The sequence below is a fragment of the Pseudonaja textilis genome, chromosome Z, assembly GCF_049901715.1.
Source record: "Pseudonaja textilis isolate UNSWEBS1 chromosome Z, rPseTex1.2, whole genome shotgun sequence".
NCBI lineage: Eukaryota > Metazoa > Chordata > Lepidosauria > Squamata > Elapidae > Pseudonaja > Pseudonaja textilis.
The window spans coordinates 55019970-55046514 of record NC_142008.1 but is presented as its reverse complement, the minus strand read 5'-3'; the positions used below and the strand labels follow the sequence as shown (position 1 = coordinate 55046514).

Sequence of the window (26545 nt, the reverse complement as noted above, 5' to 3'; positions counted from 1 at the left end):
TTAGTATGCAGGTTTTTCTTTTTTTTAAAAAAATAAAGTTTTATTTGGGTTTTCACACATACAAAATACAAGTAAACAACTTTTTTGAAAATAGCATGGTCCCAGGTTGAACTTCTTTATACAAACACAAACTCAATTTCATGCTCATTTTTGTGTTCTATTCCATATCTTATACTATTCTACATTTTCTATATCAGGGGTCCCCAACCACCGGTCCGCGGACCGGTACCGGTCCGTGGAACAATTTCTACCGGGCTGCCGGTTTGCTGGGCACCGCCATCTTGTTTTGATGAAAAAGTGCTTCCGGTGAGCTTTTCCGGGTAGAAAGCGGCGTTGGGTGCTGAAAGAATCCTCATGCCTTAGTTTCATCGAGGGGGGCAGCTTCGAACAAAACTAAGGCGCGAGGATTCTTTCAGCATGCATGGCAAGGCAAGCTGAGCGACCGTCCCGAAGCCCATCGACACAGATACAAAGGAGGAGTTGAAGGTGGCGGGGAGAAGCGGGGGATGGCTGGCTGGCTGGTTGCTTGGCTCGCCTTGCCATGCGTGCTGATGCTGGTACCGGGCCGTGGATGATTTTGTGATGCCGGTACCGGGCCGTGGCACAAAAAAGGTTGGGGACCACTGTTCTATATGGCTTTTCCCCTCTTTTAATTTTCTCAATTTTATTTTGATTATCTCATCTCAATTCAAATCATTATATTTATAGTTTTGTCTGTTCTGTTTCAATTTCATATTATCTTTTCTCATTAAACAAATTTTCTCCTGTAGTTACTAATTGGAGGATGACACCTTTATATCTTTTAATTATATCCATTCAACTCTTATTTAAACTTCAATATATACCTTAAGGTTATGACCTTCAATATAATACATAATACATAACTTCCAATCGAATTCTGCTTGGTACATTTTTATAATATACACTATATTCTTTTTAAAAAAAGGATTATAAATATATGTAATTATAAACCCTCATTCCATTCCAATTCAGCTCTATCATTAATAATCATTAAAATCTTAGCATCTTTAACATTTCTTTTCAATTAAATATCATACTTCCTTAAAAGACACATATAATCTCCATAATTAATTTTTCCCTTATTTCTCTTCACATATGTTTTGTAAATCATTAAATATTCATTTTGTTACATTTATTGAAAGCATTCCACTGAGTTACGATAACTATTTTATCAAAAATTTTAATCATACATTGTTTCATATTTTCTGAAATTATTTCTATTTCTAATATAACAATACTATCTTATGTACCTTTGCAGAATCATTTTTTCCATTAAATTTTCACCCATTATCTCTAAATAGGCCCTGTTTCTCTATATTTTGTTTCTGTCCTTTATAACTTCTTTTCCTTTCTTTCTTTCCTCTCATCTTCTTCCTCCCCCTTTTCCCCCTTGTCTCTCTACTTCTGATTCTCTTTTCTGCATTTCCCTCTTCTGTTGCTTTCTGATTTTATACTTATTTTTCACTCTATTCTTTTTTTGGGTTGTTTTTCCCAATCTTAAACTTTCCATTCTCCTTCCCCGTTTCCTTGTTTCCCCCACCTAAGATTACTTGTTCACTAAAGATGGCTTCTTCTTTGTCACAATCTTCTTCTGCAGGCATTTCTTGTTGTTTCTCATAGTTCCAAATGTCCATTTCTAAGAACTGAAATACGAAGCCAAAAGAACCTCTCCCTTCTTGTGCATCTTCTTTGTACTTTTTAAGTTCCATTTTCAGTTCTTCTAAAAGTGGAGCCATTTTAAACAGTTTTAAACAACCACCTGATTGATTTTAGTCATTCAAATGCAATAACCAAGAATCCAGAGATCAGCAGATAATCCAAATAATCCCAAGCTGTTTCTTATTTCTTTTTCCATTTTTTCTTCCTAGGGTTTTACTATTTTGTTACGATGTTTCAGTTAAGATATATCTTTTGGAAGTCTTGTGGAGATTTTGCTGTAAGTTCTTTTTAATTCCAGGCAGTCTCCTCTCTTCCAGATCCTGCCCTTTTATTCTTTTTCTCTCCTTTCCTGTTTTCAAAAGCTTTTAATTATCCAGAAATCTTTATTATCCCTTTGACTTTTTATTTTCAGCATTAAATGCCTATTAATGTCAAAGTGGATTTTTTTCCAATTTCTTGCTTAAGTGTCTTAGCTGTCAGTATAGGAAGAGCAGAAAAAAAAACCCAAATCTTTTCCCTTTTCTCTCTCCTTCGCAGCTTAGAAATCTTCTTAGGGAACAATGTTATTGGTTTTTTTTAATAGTTTCAATTCCAGGGTACCTTATTTGTTGCTTTTGCTGTTTGACCTGGTCAACCAAAACTTTCTCTTCTTATCTTTCTCCTGCACATTCTTTTCTGGTCGAGTTCTTCTTTGTGGTGGCCATTTCTGACCACCGCTACAACCGCCTTTGAGAAAGGGAGTAATGGCCAGCTGGGGAGGAGAGATGTGGCTCTGCTCAACCCTGCAGGCAGTCTCCCCCTTCTTCACCACCTCAATGGGGTGGCTTAGCCCCGAAACCAGCCGGCTCGGGGCGCTCCAGCAACGAGCACATGTCGAAACCGCGCAGAGACGTGGTTTCGGTCTGTCACCGAAGAAACTCAAACCGGAAGCCCCAGTATACAGGTTTTTCTGAAGATTTTAAAATGTTTACAACCTAATACTTAGTTTCTGGGATAGCATAGTTAGTATAGTATTAAAATACAGAATTTTCTGTTCTAGGAATATGTAAAATGACACCAAAGTTAATCCTTTATAAATTTTGGCTTTTGTTACTATTGAATACATTAAGGATACAAAATTACTTGATTGTATGGATGGTACAACAGTTCCGCACTGAGCAATATCATACCTCTTTTAACAAGTGTACCATATAGTAAACAATATTGTCTACTTTTTTTCCTCCAAGGAATTTTCATAGTGTTTTTATATGTGAACAAATTGCGAAGAGTCCTTTTTTCATGCTGGAGAAGAATCGAGAGCCTGAAATATTGTAATTTTAGAAACTGTCTTTAAAGAAGAATCATGATGCTTTCATAACATTTGTTAGAGTTTGCAGCATAAATTCAAGTCCAGAAAACACACAAATGACTGATTGAGCAGGATCATTAACTTCTTTGTAAACGTAATAAAATGAGTAAAGTTTAAAATACCATTTGTAGATATTTTCAACGTAACATAAGCAAAAACACAAGCAGCAGCAGCTCAGAGCAGATACAAGTTTCAGCAAGAATTGAAACAAAAACTAAGTTAGTTTTTAGTTTCAATTCTCAGCAAAGCACACAGAGCCAAACCACACCCAGTCTGTCAGCTCTCATTGGCTGGTCTGTTGCCATGCTTACTCACTTGCTGACTTTGTTAACATGTGTTTGTCAGTTAACGAATATACTCTGACAACATTTGCTTCTATTCTCATACAGGATATATTGGGCTGTGACGTTTCACATATAGAAAAGAAAGATGCGACTGGTGACTGTAGTGGTGACTGTTCAGTTCCTGAAGATGAACTGTTTGGAGATGTGCTATGGGATGCACATGCTGAACAAGAACAAATAGAAGCTTTCCAGCAGGCATCTAATTCAACATATGAGCTTGGATTTGACAAAGTAATTTCATATCCTCTCCTGGAACAAAATGCATAAAACGCTTGTGGGTTTTTTTCTTTTTCATTGATGAAAATATTGGAAAAAAAAACAGATTTGAGAATAATTTTGGAGGCTTTCTTGGCTTACTTGAGGACCTTTCAGCCAACCCCCCTCCCAGAGCACCCACATCCCTTCACTAACCTGCTTTCCAGCTCTGTTTTCTGCCACCACATGCAAGTCAATAAAAGTAGGCTGTGGAACTACGGTAAAAAAAATATTTCAGATCTTCCAACTTCTCACGAAAAAAAAAAAATCTCATGAAGTTGGAAAGTCTATTCTTTTCACCATAGTCCCACAGACTATTTTTGTTGCCCTGCATACAGTGGCGGCGAACTGGGTCTGTGCGCATGTGTGCCTGCCACCTCCTGTGATGGCATGGGCTGGGGTAAAGCAACAGGCCCTGTCTCCTTACAGTTTCCAGGATGGCTGCATGGACCAGACCTGACCTCATTGTGGGCTGGATCCAGCCCCAGACCTTGAGTTTGATACTCTGATCTATGATAACGGATACAAATTTTCTACTTAGTTCCAATAAATTTACTTTTATCATGACCTGATGAAGAGAAAGAATTTATCCAGGATTATGAATACAAATGAATTTTGTATTTCAAGGACACTAAGCTTTTGTTATTTTGTATGTGATAGACAGAAAAACGCCATATATATCTAAGCAAGGGCAAGAATATTTTTGTAAGCAATCAGACAAAGACAAAATCATACTTAAGAAATGAAAAAAATCAAATACAGAATTCTTCAAACGTCTGCAGGGCAAAGCCATTCTTATGAACCACCTACAGAAGGCCATCACTGTGCTTGCATAATTGTGACACTGAGCAGAAAGAGCAAACTATTACACTGTTGCAGTATTGTGTGAAAATACTACATCAAAAGCAAGAACTCACATAGCCTATAGCTATTATCCAGAGGTATCCCAACCTTGGCAACTTTAAGTCTTGTGGACTTCAACTCTGGCAGTTCAATTCTGGGAGTTGAAGTCCAAAAGTCTTAAAGTTGCCAAGTTTGTGAACCCCTACTATAACCTATGAACGTGTTCTAAATATTACCTGATTGGATACCAATGGTCTATTTTTACAGAACCCTCACATTTTTATAAAAACAAAAGTAACCTTCGAATTAGGTAGGCTGGGTATACTCTTGCTCTGCATAACTATTTTTTCCCTAATATATTATACCTGGCAGGGAAAAAAAGATGGTTAAAGTGTCAAAAAAGAATAAGAGGATTGCAACTTCTTTTTGTAAAATTCAGTGAATTAAGACCAAGATATTGTAAAATAAAAGTCTTGTCTCAAAATACTGTAATTGATTTGGTAACCCACACACACTAAATTGTTCAGTTTTTCATGCTGTTTCATGCTGTTAAAACCAGTGAGGATTGTAATTGATCAAATATGAATCAGGACTATGTTCAGTAATAGTTATGGTCAGTAAATTATGTTTTAGCTTTTTTATTTCATTTGTCACATTTAGAAATTGCCCATATCTTCACAGAGGGAATCTGGGTAGTATCCAAAATGTAATTAAAAGACAATAAAAAACAGAAAATATGAATGTAAAAATGTAAAGAAGAGACAAAGATAGTTAAATTTCAACATTAAAAATTAATTAAAAGGTGGGAGGTTCTAACAAGCCTCACATCTGCTTGCTCTTCTTTATGCTCCGAGAAGAATGCAGATATTTTTGAAAAGCCAAGCAGCTTCGGCTGTTAGGGGGAGAATGTTTCAAAGGGCAGGGGAAACACCAGAGAAATTTCTTCTTAGCTCCCTCCAATCATAATTCTTTAATTAACAAGGTCTGGAATATACCTTTATGTGCAAACTAAGCCAGTGCCAATCTTCTATATATATAAAAGCGAAATACCACTCATGCATCATCACAAAATCTCCAGAACTGTAAAATGTAAAAACTTGAAATTTGGCATGTACGTTGCTATTGGCTTCTAGGTGCTCACTAAGAAAGGATTTTTCGAAATGACCATCAGAGCATTAGTATTTCGTATATTATTATTAATATGCTCTGATGCTAAGGAGTTCTATTCCCCCTCCCCACCTGGAAAGAAATCTGTTCCAAATGCAAAACACAAGCAGAGGAGAGGAGTTTCAGTTTTAGTTTAAGGCACCAAGCAACTTTAGTACAAATAGTTGACCTAAACCACGCCAGGCTTCCTGCTGTCTCTTTGCTCACACAACAAATACTTTCCAAACACACTGACAGGTTGCTAGCCAGATGAATACCTATGGATGCTGCTAGGCAGAGGCAGAATTTCTCCCCACCCCCTTATTTTCCTCCCAAAAACTAAGCACAACCCCATAGTTTCATAGCAAAGCACGGGTATCGAGCTAGTATTATATGCATATAAATTAATATGGAAAAGACTAATCTTTGGATTAACACAGCTTTAAAATCAAGTAAATGTAAATGATTGGATCTAATTCAACAATTATTTATTATATTGTATTGTTTCATTTGCAGTATTATGAAAGTCTAAACGATTTGGTGGCAGCCCCTGCACCAATTCCACCCCTCCTTGTATCTGGAGAGCCAGGATCTGGAAAATCTCTCCTTTTATCAAAATGGTATTATACATACATTTTAAAAAAATCTGTATTTTTAGAAAATGTTCATTTTAAAAAAGTATTTTCCTCCCTCAACAAATACCAAGCTGTACATGTATGTTCAGATATGCATTTGTGTGCATCCCAGATTTCCTTTAAACCCTACTTTACTAGTCTCTTTATAACACAGATATAACACACTAGCTCAGTTGACTTAGTATTGTCATTACACCTATAATATTTATGTTACATGCAATGTGCTCTGTTATAAGTTTTGGTCTGCCCTCCCCTCTCCATTTGTTCCACAGAGTTCTTTTGCAAAGAGTTAGCCAGGTTCTGTATTTTACACATTTATTACTTTATCACAGATTCTTCTCAATCTAGGTTTTCAAGATCCTCCAACCAGCTATCCTTGTGACCATTCCTGACATTTTACTTTGGTGGGAATGTTGTTCAGCAGGGAAAGGAAGAAAAAAATGTTCACCTGTGCAATAACATCAAAACTAATTTAGTTGCATTTCTTTAATATCCCACTGTAATCTGTATAAGGTATACTTATAAAGATATTTAAAATTTTAAATGTATATATATCACCATTTACTTTCTAAGGACTGTTTTTTTTAACCTTAATTTATCTAGAATTTAAACTTTTATTGATGACACCATTTAGATTTCTACTCTAAATGCCAAAGAAACTGCAGCACAGAAGTTTAAATCTTTGGAAAAGAATGGCAGTTCATTGGCAAAATGTGTTATATATAGAAAGTATATTCAGTTCCTAATATCTCAAGACAAGGCTGGAAAAAAATATGAGTTCCTGGAGATCTCCTGCCAGTTACCGGTAGTATGTTGACTCTAAACTAAGTGGGCCAGTCCCTTGATGCAAGGGTCAAGAGATTTTCTTTTCTACTTTTTTTATCTAGTTGATAGTTCAGTGTTTAAAAAATTAAATATAGCCGTATAAAAAAACTCTCCAGTGTAACAACATAATCATCTATATTTTGGTAAAACTGTAGTATTTGAGTTGATAAATATTTTTTTTCTTATTAGGATTCAGTTACAACAGAAGCATTCTCCAAATACACTCATTCTCTATCATTTTGTTGGGAAACCAATGTCGAGCAGTTCGGAGCCTACATTGATTCTCAAACGTCTCACTTTAAAAGTAGGTCTATTTTACTGTGTATCAGCATATGGGAACTAGAATTTTTTTTTTCACTTAATAAAATGTGAATTCTATTTCTCTATATTATGCTTAAATTTCTTTTTTATATTTCCATTTGATGTTTTTAAAAAATATAAATATAAAAAAGAAACTAGAAAAAGGGATAAAATATTTCAGACAAATTAACAAATTTGGGATTTAAAAATGTCATAGAAATTAAATGTTTCAGTATAGAACTAGTTGATTATTAATCTGAATATATTTCAATATTTTATAGTCTAAAAATCAAAATTAAACTCTAAAGTAAGATTAATATTGAGAATTTAGTTAACACAGTATAAATTGCCAAGTGAGATTATAGGGATAGTAAATGAAACTGTGTCAAATATATTTTGATTTAAACACCTTGTAAAATTAAAATAGAGATTCTGGGACTTCAGAAACTCAATTTTTTGGATATTTACAAATCCATATGTTGTTGAAGTATAATAATTTGAAGGTTAAAATTTACTTTTATTTGTCCTTAGCATCAAATTTGCAAAAGCAAAAAAAAAAAATCTCCCTTTGTTATAAAGTATTGAGCATAAGAAATGTATTCTGCTATCTTTTCTAGCTATCTGATTAAGGAATAAAGCAAGGCTATATTACCTAAGTTTCTGGCTTTAGGCAAGCATAATTTAGGTTTCTCAATTGACAGCTGTTCTGCTAGTGCAGTGGTCACCAACCAGTGGGCCAGGGACCACTGGTGGTCTGCGAGAAAATTTGGTGGTCTGCAAAGAAATGTCACCTCCAAAGCACCCCCAAAGCAATTAATCCAGGCTGCGCGGGAACACAAGGCTTGCGTCGCTTGCATTGCGAACAACACGAGGTAGTGAGGGGAGGGAGTAAAGGGCAGAGGGGGGGAACTTGCCCCACGCGCCTTGCCTGGCCACCGGGCTGCTTCTTTCTGCTTCTTTCTTTCTTCTGCTTTTGGCTGCATGCAAGGAAAGCAGCAAAAGTCTTTCTTTCTCTCCCCCAAATTCTTCCAGAAATGAGTCTTTGGGACCCTGCAAGGCATCCTGCTCCAAGAGGCTGCGCTAGGAAGACAAGTCTCACAAAGACTCATTTCTGGCGTTTAGGAGAGAGAAAGACAGACTTTGGCTTCTGCTGCTTTCCTTGCATGAAGCCAAAAGTCAATCAGTCTCTCTCCCTCTCCCTCTCCCTCCCCATCTCCCTCTCCTTGAGAACAGAGCTGAAGATGGTATCCTGCGATCCCAAATAAAGAATGATTGATCGGTAGGAAAATGGGGTGTGGAATTTTCCTGCAGATTTTTGGGGGGATTTTCCCAGGGCTTCTGGTCCGCGGAATATAATTTATTATATTTGACATTGTTTTTTTAATAAGGTCTTAATAATATCTCAGTACTATTATTCTATGTTATATTTTCAGAATAGTATATTGTACCTATGCTGTGACAAAGTGACATTGGGTCTGTCATTAGGCTGAGGAAAAGGAAAATATATAACATTTTTATGGTTAGAATTAGTATGCTAGCTAAATTACGGAACATTTAATTCCAGTTTAGTTTTGTTCTTGGCCTACTTAAACTTTGGGGTAGCATATAAGCTAAATCTGGAGTTAGAGATTGTTAATGTATTATTAATTTCCTATTCCAGGCTTTGGACAGAAAGATGACAGGGTAAAGTAACCATAAATTGTTTTCTAATATTTTTTTACATATAAAAATTTCAATCATATGAAGTAAAAAAAGATCTGTTTCTTTGTTTCATTTTTAGATAAAATATTATTTAGATTTTTGTTTCTGTTTATTCTTTTCATAGCTTATGCAAAATTCCTGGTCAGTTTCACCTACTTCATTGGAGCCAGCTAAATTATTAGAAGAATTTCCTCGTTGGTTAGAGAAACTTTCTTCTCGCCAGCAAGGCAGCATTATAATCATTATTGATTCAATTGATCGAATACAGGTATAGTATTTTTTGACTTCCACTTTTACTGAAAGATGGTTTTAGAATTGCTTAAATCATTTTTTACTACTTAACAAGATACATACTTTTTTTTTTGCACAATGGACCAGAAACATAGAGAAAATACATTCACATTTAAAACTGCACACACGTGAAAATAAGATACTTGAATAGAACTGGGACAGAATATTGTTCCTTGTTCCTGATGACTGGATTCACATATGCTGCTAATCTATGGTTATTTTATATATTCAATCAAACAGTCCAAGCAATATAATAAACATATAATCTTAAATTATAATATAAAGCATGTTTAACAATCAAAACATTGCCTAAAACATCTTAAGCTAAAACAAAATCTCATTATAGAGAGGCCAGGAAAAGGTCCTTTTTTCTGGAGACAGTAACTATACTGTAACATCAGACACCTAGTTTTATGCTATGTATGTGTGCAGTTCAGTAGTAGTATTCAGTCGGTTCACACCGGTTTGGGAGAACCATAGAATAGAATAGAATAGAATAGAATAGAATAGAATAGAATAGAATAGAATAGAATAGAATAGAACAGAACACTTTATTGGTCAAGTGTGATTGGACACACAAGGAATTTGTCTTGGTGTAAATACTCTCAGTATACATAAAGAAAAGGTACATTCGTTAAGAATCAAGAATCATAATGATAGTCATAGGGTACAATCAACAATCAAATCATACTAGGAAACAGTCAATATAAATCATAAGGATACAAGCAACAAAGTTACAGTCCTACTATCACAAGTGGGAGGGAATGGGTGATAAGGAGTGATGAGAAGATGAACAGTAATAGTAGTGCACACTTTGTAAATAGTTGAACAGTGTTGAGGGAATTATTTGTTTAGCAGAGTGATGGCTTTTGGGAAAAAACTATTCTTGTGTCTAGTTGTTCTGGTGTGCAGTGCTCTATAGCGTCATCTTGAGGAAAGGAGTTGAAACAGTTTATGTCCGGGACGTGAGGGGTCTGTAAATATTTTAACAGCCCTCTTTTTGACTCGTGCAGTATACAGGTCCTCAGTTGAAGGCAGGTGGGTAGTAATTGTTTTTTCTGCACTCCTAATTATCCTCTGAAATCTGTGTCTGTCCTGTTGGGTTGCAGAATCAAACCAGACAGTTATAGAGGTGCAGATGATAGACTCAATAATTCCTCTATAGTACTGTATCAGCAGCTCCTTGGGCAGTTTGAGCTTTCTAAGTTGGCGCAGAAAGAACATTCTTTGTTGTGCTTTTTTGATGACGTTTTTTTATGTTAGGTGTCCATTTTACATCATGTGATATAGTAGAAACTAGAAATGTGAAGGTCTCTACAGTTGATACTGTGTTGTCTAGTATTGTAAGCGGTGGTAGTATGGGAGGGTTTCTTCTAAAGTCTACCACCATTTATACAGTTTTGAGTGTGTTCGGTTCCAGATTGTTCTGGTTACACCACGAGGCAAGTTATATAACCTCCTGTCTGTATGCAGATTCATCGTTGTCTCGAATGAGACCAATCACTGTTGTGTCATCAGCAAACTTCAGTATTTTAACAGATGGATTGTTTGAGATGTAGTCATTGGTATATAGGGAGAAGAGAAGTGGAGATAGCATACAGCCTTGGGGGGGCCCTGTGCTGATTGTACAGGTATCAGATGTGATTCCACCTAGCTTCACCTGCTGCTTCCTGTCTGTTAGGAAGCTTATGATCCACTTAAAAGTGTGTTCAAGTACCACTAGTTGGTTTAATTTACTTAGAAGAATGTCTGGAATGATGCTATTGAATGCTGAACTGAAGTCTACAAAGAGGACCCTTGCATTGGTATTTGGAGATTCAAGGTGTTGTAGGATGTAATGCAGAGCCATATTAACCGCATCATCTATTTGCATCATCAATCTATTTGCTCGGTATGCAAACTGCATGGGTTCTAACAGAGGATCTATGATGGTTTTCAGGTGGGACAGCACAAGCCTTTCAAAGATTTTCATAACTACAGATGTTAGAGCAACTGGTCTGTAGTTGTTCAGTTCCTTGATGGAGGGCTTCTTTGGCACTGGGGTGATGGTAGAACGTTTGAAGCAGGAAGGAACATAGCACATCCCTAGTGATCTATTGAAGATTCAGTTGAAGATGGGGGCCAGTTAGTCAGCACAGACTTTTAAGCAAGAAGGAGTTATCTTGTCTGGCCCTGGTGCTTTTCCTGGCTTCTGCCTGTGTAATAGATCTTGCACTTCTTTTTCTGTGATCACCAGAGGTTGTGTGCCCATTGGCAATGATGCATGGATCGCCGAACCAGTAGTGACTTCTGGCTGGCCATGCCCCTGACCCGATCGCAGCTCGTTCGCTTGCCCTGCCTGCCCAACACTTACCCCGCCTAATGCTTGCTCGCTCCTCCCAGTCACTCCTCACTCCACACTGGGTCCTCCTAATTTGCATTTTTAACTTGCCTTCCGACATGGTGCCTTTGCCCCAACTGAGCAGCCCTGATCTTCCTGCGAGTCACACTAGCCCCACCACCACCATCCCCAGAGCTTGCCTCCCCCCTCCCCCACCATTCCGGAGCTTGCCTCCCCCCCTCCCAACATCCTCCGAGCTTGCCAAGCCCCCCCCATCCCTGGGCTCTCTTGGCTGGCTTCGTTACTGGTGTGGCCCCATCCCAGCTAGCTGCTCCCCTCATTCCCAGGCTCGAGGGACGAAAGGAAGAAAGGAGCGGCCACAGGATGCTTCCGCCACCACCATCACCGCCCACTTTCTTCCTTCTCCCAGAGGCGAAAGTAAAAAAGGGGTCTGGTCACAGCCATCACCATCATCATTCATTACCTGGGAGAAGCAGGCAGTGGCAGTGCTCTGGGAGGCAGCCCACTCCTCTGGAGCTTGCCGGATCAGTTCGTCCCAGACCAGATGTGTGTGTGTGTGTGAGGTCTTTTAGTCCAATCCCCTGTTCAGGCAGGAAAACTGAGGATGCCAAACTCTGAGGTCCTGGGAAAGGTGTCAGAATAGCAGAATAACATTTAGAAGGGACCTTGGAGGGAACCCATACCATTTCAGAGAAATAGCTGTCCAATTTTTTCTTAAAAACTTCCAATGATGGAGCACCCAGAACTCCAGAGACAAGCATTTCCACTGGTTAATTGTTCTTACTGACAGGAAGTTTCTCCTTAGTTTTAGATTGCTTCTCTCTTTGTTCAGTTTCCATCCATTGCTTCTTGTTTGCCTTCTGTACTTTGTAAAATACATTGTCCCCCTTCTTTCTGGCAGCCCTTTAAAAGCCTGTTGCCTACCACACTCTTGGGCAAAGCATGTGAGCCATTTCTTTCTTTCAGTGGTCCATGAAAGTACATCTATAGTATGTAGATAATAAAGTCAAAAAAAGGTGAACAACATTTTTAAAGAACTATAGATACGTTGAGGATGGGTGTGACAAGGAATGACTGGGAGCAGCGGGACCATGCAAGGCACCCCTTGAAGTGAGTGACATTGAGTTGGCCATGCCCACCCAGTCACATGGCCACCAAGCCACAGCCACCCAGTCACATGATCATCAAGCCACGCCCACCAAGCAAGCCACGCCCACAGAACCAGTAGTAAAAAACTTTGAAACCAACCACTGGTGCAGTTCTATTTTATGTAGGCAGTTGAAAGAAATACACGTATTTTTAACCTGTTACAGCATTCTGAATTTTAAATTAACCTTATGTCTCTCAGCAAGCTGAAAAGCATATGAAGTGGCTGATTGATCCACTGCCAGTGAATGTAAGAGTTGTGGTATCTGTGAATGTTGAAAGTTGTCCACAAGCTTGGAGGTAAACTTGTTTTGTTATACAATAAACTACGCTATTCAGCTGGGAAAAATCAGACATGGTAGTTTTTATCTCAGTTGCAGACAGCAGAAAGTTAAGTGCCTTATAAGAGTCAGCTCCATCTGTACAGTCCACATGGCAGAATGTTTTTACTATGAATCATGAAGACAAATAGGCATATCTATGAAGAAAGCAACATACTTTTTGTAACAAAGTGACTGTGATGGCCATTCAGAAAATATACATGCTCCTGAATTATACCACTTCACAATGCAAGTGAGAGATGCATTTACAAATGTGATATAATTGCTACTCAGAAGATACTGCAGAAAGTCAATACTCGAAAAGCTGCAGGTCCTGATATTATCCCTGGGCAAGTACTTAAGGAGTGTTCTGACTGGCTGCCCACTGTTCTCACAGACATCTTCAATGTCTTGTTGCATTAGGCAGGGGTCTTCAAATTGACAGCTTTAAGACTTGTGTACTTCAACTCCCAGAATTCTTCCTCCAGTCCTGTTAGTTCAGGAATTCTGGGAGTTGAAGTCCAGAAGTCTTAAACTTGCCAAGTTTGAAGACCTTTTCATTAGGCTATGGTTCCATCTTGTTTTAAGACTGCAATCATTGTACCAGTGTACAAAAAAAAACTATAATTGCATGCCTTAATGATTACCATCCAGTTGCACTCACTTCCATTATGATGAAGTGTTTCAGGAGATTGGCAAAGGACTATATAATTTCATGTTTTCCCCCTATATTCAACTCATTATAGTTTGCCTATCGGAAGAACCATTCTATTCCATGAGAGTGAATCTATGGCACACCTGCCACAGGTGGCATGCAGAGCCATTTCTGCGGGCATATGAGCTCCATCCAAACTTACCTGCATTGCGCATGCGCACACCTCCCAGCTGATTTTCAAAAAACAGGCCTTCTGGAAATACTGGAAGTGCTGAAAGGGGCCCATTTTCAGCCTCTGGAGGCTGCAGAGACTTCCCTCGAGCCTCTGGGAGGACAAAAACAGCCTCAAATGGGCCAAAAATCAGCTGTGAGGCATGTGAATGCGCAGTGCAGGTAAGGGGAGGCAGGAGTGTTGTGCGCGTATGCGCTGGAGGCACATTGCATTGTGGGTGATGGTGCATGCGCTTTCGGCATGCCACAACAAGAAGGTTCACCATCACTGCTATAGATGATGCACTTTCTTGTGTTCTTCATCTTACCTTAGCACCTGGAAGAGAAGAATACTCATGTGCGAATGCTGTTTATTGAGTTTAGTTTGCATTCAACACAATCATGCCTCAGCATCTGGTGAACAAATTGGGCCTATTAGGTTTTAATATTCCTTTTTGAAATTGGATACTGGATTTCCTTATTGATAGAGCCCAGTTTGTGCAAGTTGGAAGAAAAGTCTGCAACTCCATCTTCTTGAGTACAGGCACCCCACAGGGCTGTGTCTTGAGTCCGCTATTGTTCACATAGAGTTGATGAATTGTTTCCAATTTAAGTCTTTTAATAAAAATATTGGAGTATAAGATTTCTGGCACCTTAGTTTGATGAAGAACCATTAATGATCGCTATTTTATTTTTGAGACAGTTGTGTTTTTAAGTGATTGTTTTACTGTCTGTCATACATAACATTCAGAACACTGAACACTGTCCTGGATTTTTAAAATAGTTCTTGCATTTGAACCTACTCTACACACATTAAATTCCATACATGATTATCATTTTCTGCTTTTTCATTGAAAGGCTGTGGCCTACCATTCATCTTGAACCATTAACTGTCAGCTATATGAAATATCTGATTAATGAAGAATGCAACAATGCAAGCCTGAAGCTGACCAAAGAACAGGTATTGCTGCTTCACAAATACAAATTTATCATTCTAACTTACCAGACTTAATTATAAATATTTCAAATTAAAAGGAGAAATAATTACTCTTATATAACTTTAAAGAAAAAAAAATCAAAATGTTCTGCACCAAAAATGGATAGCTCAAGGTTTAAAATGTAAGAAAGACAACAAAGCCTATTTATAATAGCAGGTTATTTACCATTGAAATTATCCTTATTCCATTGCTTGCTTTTATGATTAGCAGGCCTATGTCTTCTCTAGATTATACTTGTGAACTTTAGTTTTTAAACTGCAGAATACATGATTGGGAATAAGTAAAGATGTTTAGCAAAATCAAGTAATATTTCAATAAAATGCTTGTATTTTTTTCATGCTGTAGTAAGTCTGAAAATTTATGCAACAACTATTTTAATTGTGATGCTCTAAATATTGAATTTTGCTCTAAATTTTGTTCTAAGGATCCTCAATCCTGGTTATATTAGTGTGGATGTCTGAAAATCATAGTTTTAAAAAATCCAGAATTCCACACATGTCTTTGTTTTATTATAATAGAAATTGATCTGTAATGCACTTTTATTATTAAATTTAAAAAAATGTATTTTTGAAATTTATTTTATTATACTTAAAATATTTATGTATGTATGTATGTATGAAATTGGTTTTGAACAAAGTGACTCATCCCGAAGGCAATATGTTCAAAGGACAGTTGTATGTTAATGTGATGTTTCTTGTATTCTATATGAACCTTTGTATTCATAACAGTTTTCAATGTCGTAGAAAGATTAATTTTTTGTTTTCTACTCCTTTAGGAGAAGAAGATTGAAAAACACAGTAATTCTACTTCAACCTGCACTGCCCTCTATGTCACTCTTTTGGGCAGAATGATGTCTGGGTATGTTAAACATACTGATGTGCTGTTGCTGCTAGAAAACAATAATTAAGAATCCAGATCCAGTAAAATTAGTGCTTGGTATCAAAACACAAATATAAGTAGTAGATTGTCCAAATGAAATTTTGCAATTTTTATTCTTCTTAATGACATAGGTTCCCAAGCTCTTTGACTTTTAGTCAGGTGGAAAATTCTTTTGAATTTATAATAACAATACTGGCTCTCTAGACCAAGAAACAGAGATGAGCACTGTGCCCTAGAGTCAGACACTAATGAACAGGGAAACATTTACCTTTATTCTAATAATCTATTAAATTCAAGCTCTGTAATTTGTAGGATACTTCTTTTTTGAAAAAAAAAAAGAATATCTAATACATACAGTAAAACTTGATTTAATGGATATCAGTAGAGATTTTGGATTTGATTGTTACAACTTGCAGCCTTTGAACTTTGTCCAAATTTTGGGCAATAATAGACTTTGCCTGAACAACTTGATTAGGGATTATGAAGGTATCATTCAATACAGGTGGTAGCCTAATATGGCTCCAGGTGCTGCCTGGCGGCCATTGCTTAGCAACATAGTCTCCAAGTCTTCTTTTGCCCCTTTTATTGGTTTGTTTTATTTGTCACTGTAAAAGAACTTGAAAGTCAAAAGTTTGCAACAATTTCATCCTGTAAAGAACATAAAGATAACAATTTTATTCAGGCATTCATAGTTTTTCACAACTATTTTTGTAACTGGTTGTTAGATTTATAACTCTTACATTTATTTATTGCATTTTTAAGAGTTTTACAGCTGTTTTATCAACCTCCCTCATATGGAGAGAGCATAGCACTTTCCAAATAATTTCACAAGCAGTGACTTAGTTGATACAACAGCCTCCCTTAACTCCTGTTCTCCAAATGTATTAAGACCACAAATTCAAGAAAAAAACTCCTTGATTTCTTCCTTTCTTAGGATCTTTGTCCCAGCTGGGTATAATCATCACAGAAGGCATTACCCATTACATTACAATAATTGCCAAGGTTTATTGAATCAAATCTTTTTTTAAAAAAAAACAAGTTTTATTGATTTTACAAACAAACAAAAAACAAAACAAAACATCATTAAACATTAAAAACATAAAACCTCTTTCCATTGCAAATCTTTACAAGGCAGGTAACACATTGCTTTATATCACATACTTATAATTTATCCCATTTCCATATAAACACGTAAATTCCCTTTACCAAATTCCACATTGTTTCTCTTTAATCATTATTCAATCATATTTCCTTTCTAATTTATCTGCTATTCAATCATCACATTTATATTTTCCTCTGGCTTGTTTATAATTGTTCTCATCTAGTCTTCCTCCGAGATTTTATTATTTAATTTTTAATTGAACACACAAACATAAGACATAAACATAAAAACATAAAACTTTCTTTTAGAAAGTAACTTGGCCCCAGATTGCCTCTTTTTGTATGGACTTCAATTGAATTCATGCTCTTCTTATATACCATTACCTATCTTGTTTACCATTCTATATCTATTATATAACTCCTCTCCACTTTTGCCTCGTCTTAATTCTGTTTTATATATTTAATCTTGCTTTAGAGAAAAATATTTTTATATCTTTTGTCCATTTCTCCATTTACATCTGTCTCATTTCCAATATAAAAAAGAATAGTTTCCCCTGGAATCACTAATCAGAGTATGATGCCTTTCTATCATTCCCCTAAATTAAAATTTAAAATAACACCTAAATCCCAATCAGATTCTGCTTAGTACATTCTACTATTTCAGAAACCAATACTACAATAATAAATCCATAACAGTCAACACATTAATCTATTAAACTCTATATTTAAACTAATATTTTAAACATTCCCTTTAGTATTTTATTAAAACTTAAAATCATTCATTATTAAACATTTTAAAGTTATACCTTAATATTTTAGTCTTTTATTAGATCTTAAAAAGTTCTGATTATCTACTTATAATACAAATACCACTATTACAATACTCATGTGTACTTTGCAGAATCCCGTTTTTTTTAAGAAAAAAACCCCATACATTACCCATTATCCCTAAAAAAAAATTTCTTTTCTCCATCTTGTTTTATACCTTTGTAACTTTTTTCCCCCTTTTCCCTTTCCTTCTTGGCCCACCTAAACTTTTTACCCCCTCCTCTCCAAACCTCTCTGCCTTCTTGGTTTCCCCTTTCTGTTGCATTCCTCTTTCCTTTTGCTTTCTAGCATTCTGTTGTTTTTGCATCTTCTTTTTCTCTTTCATAAATATTTTTTTATTTCTTAAGTCCTTCCTTTTGCTCCTCTCTTTCTCCTTTCTTTCTTAGTCACACCATTTAGTTCATTAAAATGGCTTCTTCTTCCTCGGCTTCTTCCAGCTGTTGTTTAATTTGCTGACACATGACAAGCGCCATATCTAGGAAACAAAGGGCTTCTCCCATAACATCTTTGCCTTCTTTCCTTATTTTTAAATATTGTTTTTTAGTTCATCAAGAGATAGAGCCATTTTAAACTGTTTCTTTTTCTTTTTCTATATCCTCTTATTATTATTAAGCCAATCAATTATTTCCAAACTTAAAACAGTTCCCAAAAGTCCCCAAATCCTGCAATCATCAAACAGTCCAGGCAGGGTACAAACTTCTTCTTTTTACAATTTCTCTTCTAGGGGTGAAGTCAAATTAGGGAAAGAAAAAACGTCCAGTCTGTGCTTTAAATCTTTTTTAGAATTAATTTCTATTCTCTTTATCTTCAAGGCATCTCCTCCAACAAAGTCTTAGAGTAAAAATTTTTTTTTCCAAGCCTCTCCCTTCCCACTTATAACAAAGGAGTTTAGATTTTACCTTCTATCAAAAGGCAGGTTTCCCTTGTCCATTTGTTAATTCCATAAGGGAGGGAGAGTAACTTTCCCTTTTCATCACTTTTCTTCGCCGCTGAAAACATCAATCGGGAACATTGTAGCGTCCAGAAAAAAGCCAATACTTTCCCAGGTGTTGAATATGTCCTTAAGGTCCCAGTTCGACCAAGAAAAAACTTTCATTTTAAAACTCCTTCTTCTTCCTCCTGCACATTCTTTATCCAGTTGCCGGCTTCTTTATGGCTGCCATTAAGACCGCCACTCCACCGTCTTGAGAGAAGGGGGTTATTGCCGGCTGGGGAGGGGGTTTGCGATACCCCTCAACCCCTGTCCGGATCCCCCCTTTCTTCAGCTGCCCCAACAGGGCAGCCTTAGCCTCCAAATCCGTCAGGATCGGAGGCACCAAGGCGGCTAGCACAGCAGGGATCGCGGAGAAACGCGAATCCCTGCTGTCACCTAAGCCGACAAACCGGAAGTCCGGTTTATTGAATCAAATCTTGAACATCATTATTCCAGCATTGTTCTGTATCAGTGCCAGCACAACTAGCTTGAGGTACATATTGCTGATCAACAGTTTCCCAGCATATATATGCTGATAGGTATCTACAATATGAATCTGATAGTTAATGAAACCGTCTTATTTCTTGATTCCAGAAAAAAAGAAATAAGCAGAAAGCAGCAAACAAAATAATAAGCTGTAGAATAGAGAAGTTCTTACATACTCTACATGTACACTTTTATGAAATTCAGTTGCTTTATAACCTAAAAGTATTGGGCTAGATCAGGGGTGTCAAACTCAATTTCATTGAGGGCCGCATCAGAAGCTGTGTTTGATCTTGGGGGTCCAGCCGGGCATGGCTAATTGGGTGGGTGTGGCCAACTGGGTGGTTTGGCCAATTTGATACCACTCCCCCAACTACTGGCATGTTTCCTCTTCACATTGGGGAGACTGGGTCGAAGCCAGGCTGGCCTAATCTTTCCTCTTAGCATCGGGTAGACCAGGATGGCCTCACAGGCCGGATCCAATCACATAGCAGGCCAGATCCGATCTACGGGTCTTGAGTTTGAGACCCTTGGGCTAGATGCTTTCATCAGCCTTGTCATTGTTACAGTTTAGAAGACAGTTTGGAGAGAAATCTAGCTGTCCTTGCATAACTTTTGATCATAAAAGTTCATGTCTTGATTCTTGATACTTTTATCATCTGAGTTTGTCAAGTTAGTCTGTCTCAATTTTGTTAGAGTTTATTGCAGAAATCAAATCCAGAAAGCACACACAGATGACTGATTCAGCAGGATTCATTAACTTCTTTATATACATAATAACATATGAATAAATTGTACAATACCAATAGTAGATTCTTTCAACATAACACAAAACACAAGCAACAGCTTCATGAATATTGTGACACTCCTCCCTTCGTGACTGAAAGAGACATATCCAATTAACTTTAATATTCTTCCTATGGTGCACTCCATCTAATGACTTGGTTATTATGTCAGCCAGATTGTCTTCTGATGCACAGTGAAGCAAGCTAATCAATTTGGATTTAATGGCTTATCTTACATTACAATATTTAATGTCCACATACTTGCTTCTATTTTTTACTCTGTTACCTGCTGCCATTTTAATGCAGGCAGCATTATGCTCATACACCAATACAGCTTCATGTAAGTTTACATTTAAATCCTGTAGCACCTGTACATATCAAGTTATCTCTGAACAGAGTTCAGGTAAAGCAATAAATTCTGCCTCCACAGTAGAAATGGTGACAGTTGTTTGCTTTCTGGACTTCCAACCAATTAAAGCCCCTCTAAACAATATCACAATCCCAGAATTGGACTTTCTGGTTTGCATAATCACTATCAACATAGCATTTCAATTTTAATTCTTCAGAGATCTGTATTTGAAGACCCAAATTCACAGTTCCCTTCAAATACCTGAATCCTTTTTACACCCACCCAATGCAATTGCGTTGGTACAGCAGTAAAGCGACTCAAAATGCTTACTGTGCAAGCTATGTCTGGTCTGAACCACTATGACAGATATAACTGGCTTCCTATGACAGATATACAGGCTTCACTTTCATCCTCAGCTAAACTTATGAAAATCTGTACTCATAGGTGTTGGAGCAATATTACAGTCTTTCATGTTATATCTCTCCAACAATTGTTCAATTTTTCTTTTTTGACCTTTCTCAGTTTTTTGTACCTCTACACCAAGACAATTTTTTATTTTTCCCAAGTTCTTTAATTCAAATTTCTTCTCCAACTTATTAGCAAATTTCAGCCCATAAATGGCCTTGTTCAGTTTATATACCATGTTAGGCTTTTTACTTTCATATCCTGGTGAACCATGTAAATTTCTTCCTCTAATTCTGCATTGATGAATGCAGTGGTTATGTCAAAATGCCAAATTTTATGGCCATGTGCTGCTGCCAACGCTAATGCCAGCCTGATGCTTTCACTCTATACAGTTGGTGCAAATACCTCATCATAGCGCACATTTTTCATTTGAAAAGCCTTGTGCCACTAACCTTGCTTTATATTGTACCTCATTATTGGACAGTACTTTCTTCTTGTATACCAATTTGCATCCTATAGCTTTGCTACCCTGTGGCAAAGTCATAGATGTGAATATATTATGTTCACCCATGGATTTCATTTCCTTGCCCGTGGCTTCTTTCCACTTTACTTGTTCAATTTTAGGTAATGTCAATACTTTCTTATAGTTTCTTGGCTCATACCATATATTACACACTTTAACTTTACTAGCAGAACACCTGTCAGGTGGCATCCCTTTGTTCCATCACTCTTACCTGCGTGGCATTGACTGGTCCTTTGTGTTAACCCTCTCTTTCTTCATATCTTTTTCAGCTTCCCCTCCCTGAACGCAGACACCATCACTAAGTGAGTTACCATCACTAAGTGGATCACTGTCCACTTAGTGAATCATCCCAGAAATTTGCATCAATTCTGTTCTAATTTTGCTCTGCAAAGCTAGCAGACCTGGAAATCACTATTCTCTTTCTCCCATCGCTAAAGTGATAGCTCTTTGACCCTAGCTCAAAGCCCATAAACCTAAGCTTTCTAGCCTTTGGTTGTCCCTTTCTTTTAATTGCTTTTGGAATATGCACCCACGCATTGCTTCCAAAAACCCTTAAACATGCCAGAGGTAGTTTTCTCCCATATAACACTGCATACGGAGTATCACTAATGGAGGAACTCCACATATGTAAGCACTGGACTTTTCCCCTTCAACTGAAAAAGAACGAACTTCTGAAAGCCAGGCACTTCAAAAGGAAGTATTTTATTTTATTAAAAGGAGGTAATCCCAGTACTAATCAAAGCAGAATGTAAGATGCTTCCAGGCATACAGATAAAGGGAGTTAGAACCCCTCCCCTTATTTAGATGTGGTTTTAGTCAGACAAAGAACCAACATGTTAATTCCCACCTCCCCTTTTCTGGGAACGTATCTTAGGAGAGTTTCCCAGGGCGTATCTTCCAGAGCTGGAATTTTTATGGCCCCTTCTCCTCTTGTTATCTCTCCAAGAGGTGACAAGTTTCTAGACATCTGGCTCCAATCCTCCAGTTGTATATCATGTGCAAGTTATACAGATTCAGTATAAGATTTAATATATTCAGGTTACATCAAAAAGGATTACTTGTACCAACTTCTCCCCCTTCTTCCATTGATACACGGATCTGACACAACCTATTAATTAAATAATTAGCAGTCAACATGGCTTCACCCCAATATGACCTGTTCAGACCAGAATCCTCTAGCAGTGAGTCCTTTATGGTTTGTATGACCCCTTTCTGTCTCTCAGCAACACCATTCTCAGCTGCTGTGTACGGATTTGTGCATCTGTGTTTTATTCCTAACTGTCCCGACCACTGTTGAAAACTTGTTGACATGAATTCTGAACCTCTGTCAGTTTGAGCTGACATGCCTGTTGTTTATACCTTCTTTCTATGAAATTTCTTTAGTACCTCTATTTTACTTTTTAGTAAATAGCAGAATCAAACCTCCTATAGTCATTTACAATGACCAGTGCGTACTTTGCTTCTCCCAAACTGGTTTGCATTGGCCCAACCAAGTCTGCATGTACCAGCTCTTGACCTCTTGTTGTTTGCCTTGTGCTACTCTTGCTTACTGGGAATGCCTTGGACCTGTTTTGCATACTGCACAATACAAATATGCCTTACATCCCTTTACATGTAATTCTTCTGCAAACTGTTCCATCTTTTGCAAAAGCTAGCATGGCCAAGCTTCATGTGCAAGAGATGAACACAAGAATCATATTGTGCCACATTGCCCAATGTTTGTGCACATCAAATATTTTGTCCCTGCAATACATAAAGGTTATCTTGCTTTATGCCCGTTGCACATACTTTGTGAAACACTTCCCATTTACAAATGTGGTCTCAATCCTTACTTGTCTAAACTAGAGACACTCGGCAAAGTATGTTCCATTTCAGGCACACAAAAAATGTCATTAAACCTTGTTTCGAAATATGGAATTTGCACACTGCCTCTTCCAATGACTTTAGCCTTCTGGCCATTTGCCAAGGCTACTGCATCTCCAGCAGCTGGCCCCATCCTGTAAAACAATTTAAAATTATTAACGATTGTTTGACTAGTCCCACTGTCTCTTGATTTCTGCTATTATAATATCTAACTTTTGCAACAGCAGCTTGTTCATCAGCTAATTTTCTTCCTTGCAAAGTGTTTCTGTCTTGCAAATAATTTCTTCCTTGCAAAAAGTTTTGCCTTTTCAAACATTTCTTTTTTATAAAGCACCGCCTCTGTTGCTGGGCTGTAATCTGATCTCTTTTGCTGCTCTGATCTTTGGAGAGGGCCAGTCTGTGGAATTTTCCATTGCTTTTATCTTTCTGTTCCTTGGGCCCCCTCCTCAGGATATTGTCCTCACTGGCACTTCTGCTCCTCAGCTATTAAAAAAGCTTTTAACGCCTCCAAATGTAATTCCTGCTCTGGTTTGCATTCAAATACTGCAGAAATAATGTCCCATGAGTCATTTAAAGCAGTGGTTGCCAACTGGTGGCCTATGGCCCACTAATGGTCTGTGAGAAAATTTTGGTGGTCTTCAGAGGAATGTCACTCCCAGAGCACCCCCACCAAAGCAATTAATCCAGGCTGTGCAGGAACACAAGGCTGCACCGCCCACATGGCCCACCCTCCCCGCCCACTCCTTACTTAGCAAACTTGCCTGCTAAGTTGCTATTTTTCCGACCATCAGCTGTTCTCACGGACCACCAGTGGGCTGCGGGCTGCCAGTTGGCAACTGCTGGTCTAAATGACTCTGGGACATTGTTTCTGTAGTATTTGAATGCAAACCAGAGCAGGAATTGCATTTGTAGATGTTAAAATATTAGATTAGCTAGAAAGCAGAAAATTGTTGGATTTCTTGCTTTCTAGCTAATCTTTAGACGTTCCTCAGGACTGAAGCAGTACAGACTCAGCTAGCCGATAGCAGAAACACAGATCTCTAAGTGAATCTGTGATTCTATGAGCAATTCAATCTGCCGGCCTGCTTTGCCTGATTTTGGGTAAAAGTTGCTCTTTTTTTAATAAAAATTTCAATATTTATATACATGGTGTGTTGTGAGCTAATTTTGTGAGTTTTCTTGCTAGCAAATTTTATGGGTTTGCTTGAAAGCAAATTTTATGTGACAAACTCAGCTAGCCAATGGCAGAACGATAGATCTCTGAATGAATCTATGATTCTATGAGCAACTCAATCTGCCTGCCAGCTTTGTCTCATTTTGGGTAAAAGTTGCTCTTTTTTATAAAAAAAATTCAATATTTATATAAATATTTATAATATTTACATACAAGCCATGTCCAGCCAGTCACATGACCACCAAGCCATACCCGCAAATTAGGCCACACCCACAGAACCCCTGCCTCTGTGTGTTTGTGTGTGTGTGTATATGAGAGAGAGAGAGATCTGATCTAACCCCCCTCTCTCTCCCTCTCCCCCCTCTCTCCTTCCCTCTCTCTCTCTTTCTCCCTCCCTCCATCTCTTTCTCTCTCTCTCACACACACACACCCCAACTTCAGCAAGCCACTGACAGTCAAAATTCATATTAGTGGTCCCCGGGATTTAAGATTATAAATTGGGTGGTCCCTGAGGTCCAAAAGATTGGTGATCCCTGATTTAGACTGTTGTTAACCAATACCACTTTCTGAGATTCAGAAAACTGCATTCTATGCTGTTCTAATTCAACAAAGTCTGCATATGTACAAAATGCTGCTCCAATGATTCTCCTGGTTGCAAACTGGGTCTGTGTAACTTTCTTGATAATTGCACAATATTGCATGACACACTCTCATGCACACTTCTTAACTTCAGCCAGACCTCCTTTGCAGTCTTTAAATCAGTTACATTGATAAACTGTTCATCTTCTGAACTTAAGATGATATAAGCCATTGCTTTATCATGCTGCCTCTGATCTTCAGCAGCTAATGGCGCTTGGGGTGGGTTTTCAACAGTATTTCACAGCCTTTTAGCTTTCAGGAAACATTCCATCTTTGCAGCCCAAATAATATTGTTCTGTCCCAAACAAGGCAGAGAGCTCTCCTTAATTTCCACAGCAGCCATCCTGCAAACTTTTCTCTGCCTTGTTTCTCCTTTTAAATACAGGCAGTCTCTCTCTCTCAGCCTAAATTACAATTCAGTCTTTTTGTGTATTCTGGGCACATAACCGTTAGAGTTTATTGCAGAAATCAAATCCAGAAAGCACACAGAGATGACTGATTTAGCAGGATTCATTGACTTCTTTATATACGTAATAATATATGAGTAAATTGTACAATACCAATAGTAGATTCTTCCAACGTAACACAAGCAAAGCACAAGCAGCAGCTTCAGAGCTCAGAACAGAGATAAGCCATGCCCAGATTCACTCTTTTAGTTTCTGTTTCCAATTCAGCTCCCATTGGCTGATCTATTCTTAAGCCGTTCATTGGCTGACCTTGTTACCATGTCTCTGCCAGATCATGAATATTCTGACAGATTTGATCTTAAATTTACATGCAGATTGACCATACTAAATATTTATCAATCAGTGGTTCGTTATGATAATTAGAAAATGTGATTTGTTAGGCAAGTCTACAAAGAGAATATATTCCATTCAAATTGGATCCTTCCTGACTCAGGTAATCTTTGGTGTTCTTCTAATGAGTAGAATGATTGCTTCTGTATATTCTGTCTGTATAATATGTCTGGAGCAAGAAGCAATGAGTGGAAGCTAATTAAGGAGAGAAGCAACTTAGAACTAAGGAGAAATTTCCTGATAGTTAGAACAATTAAAGTGGAACAACTTGCCTCCAGAAGTTATGAATGCTCCAACACTGGAAGCTTTTAAAAAGATGCTGGATAGCCATTTGTCTGAAGTGGTGTAAGGTTTCCTGCCTAAGCAGAGGGTTGGATTAGAAGATCTTCAAGGTCCCTTCCAACTCTGTTTATTCTATTCTATTCTATTCTATTTAGGCGTACTTTTTTGTTTGGATTCATTGACTTCTTTATATATGTAATAATATATGAGTAAATTGTACAATACCAATAGTAGATTCTTCCAACATAGACAAATATTTTTGATTCAGCAAACCATGGTTAATCAAACTTCACCTTAGCCTGATCTATGAATTCAGCTGATTAAATATAAGCATTGGAATGAATATCCTACTTTTATCCCTAAACTGTCCTCTGTTGCATTATGGAATATACAATTAATTTATTTGACCTGATTGTTAAACTGTCC

At 37.5% G+C, this 26545-nt stretch overlaps 1 protein-coding gene across 3 annotated transcripts in view; it reads left to right on the top strand.

Moving 5' to 3' along the window:
* Nucleotides 1-26545, top strand: part of NPHP3 (nephrocystin 3) — an 81101-nt gene that overhangs the window by 15866 nt on the left and 38690 nt on the right. For all 3 annotated transcript variants that reach the window (XM_026720384.2, XM_026720381.2, XM_026720382.2), the window contains exons 9-15: nt 3418-3603; nt 6133-6236; nt 7266-7380; nt 9202-9345; nt 13058-13155; nt 14899-15001; nt 15814-15896. In XM_026720384.2, the coding sequence (XP_026576169.1) occupies nt 3418-3603; nt 6133-6236; nt 7266-7380; nt 9202-9345; nt 13058-13155; nt 14899-15001; nt 15814-15896 (833 nt within the window). The remainder of the gene's footprint in view (nt 1-3417; nt 3604-6132; nt 6237-7265; nt 7381-9201; nt 9346-13057; nt 13156-14898; nt 15002-15813; nt 15897-26545) is intronic.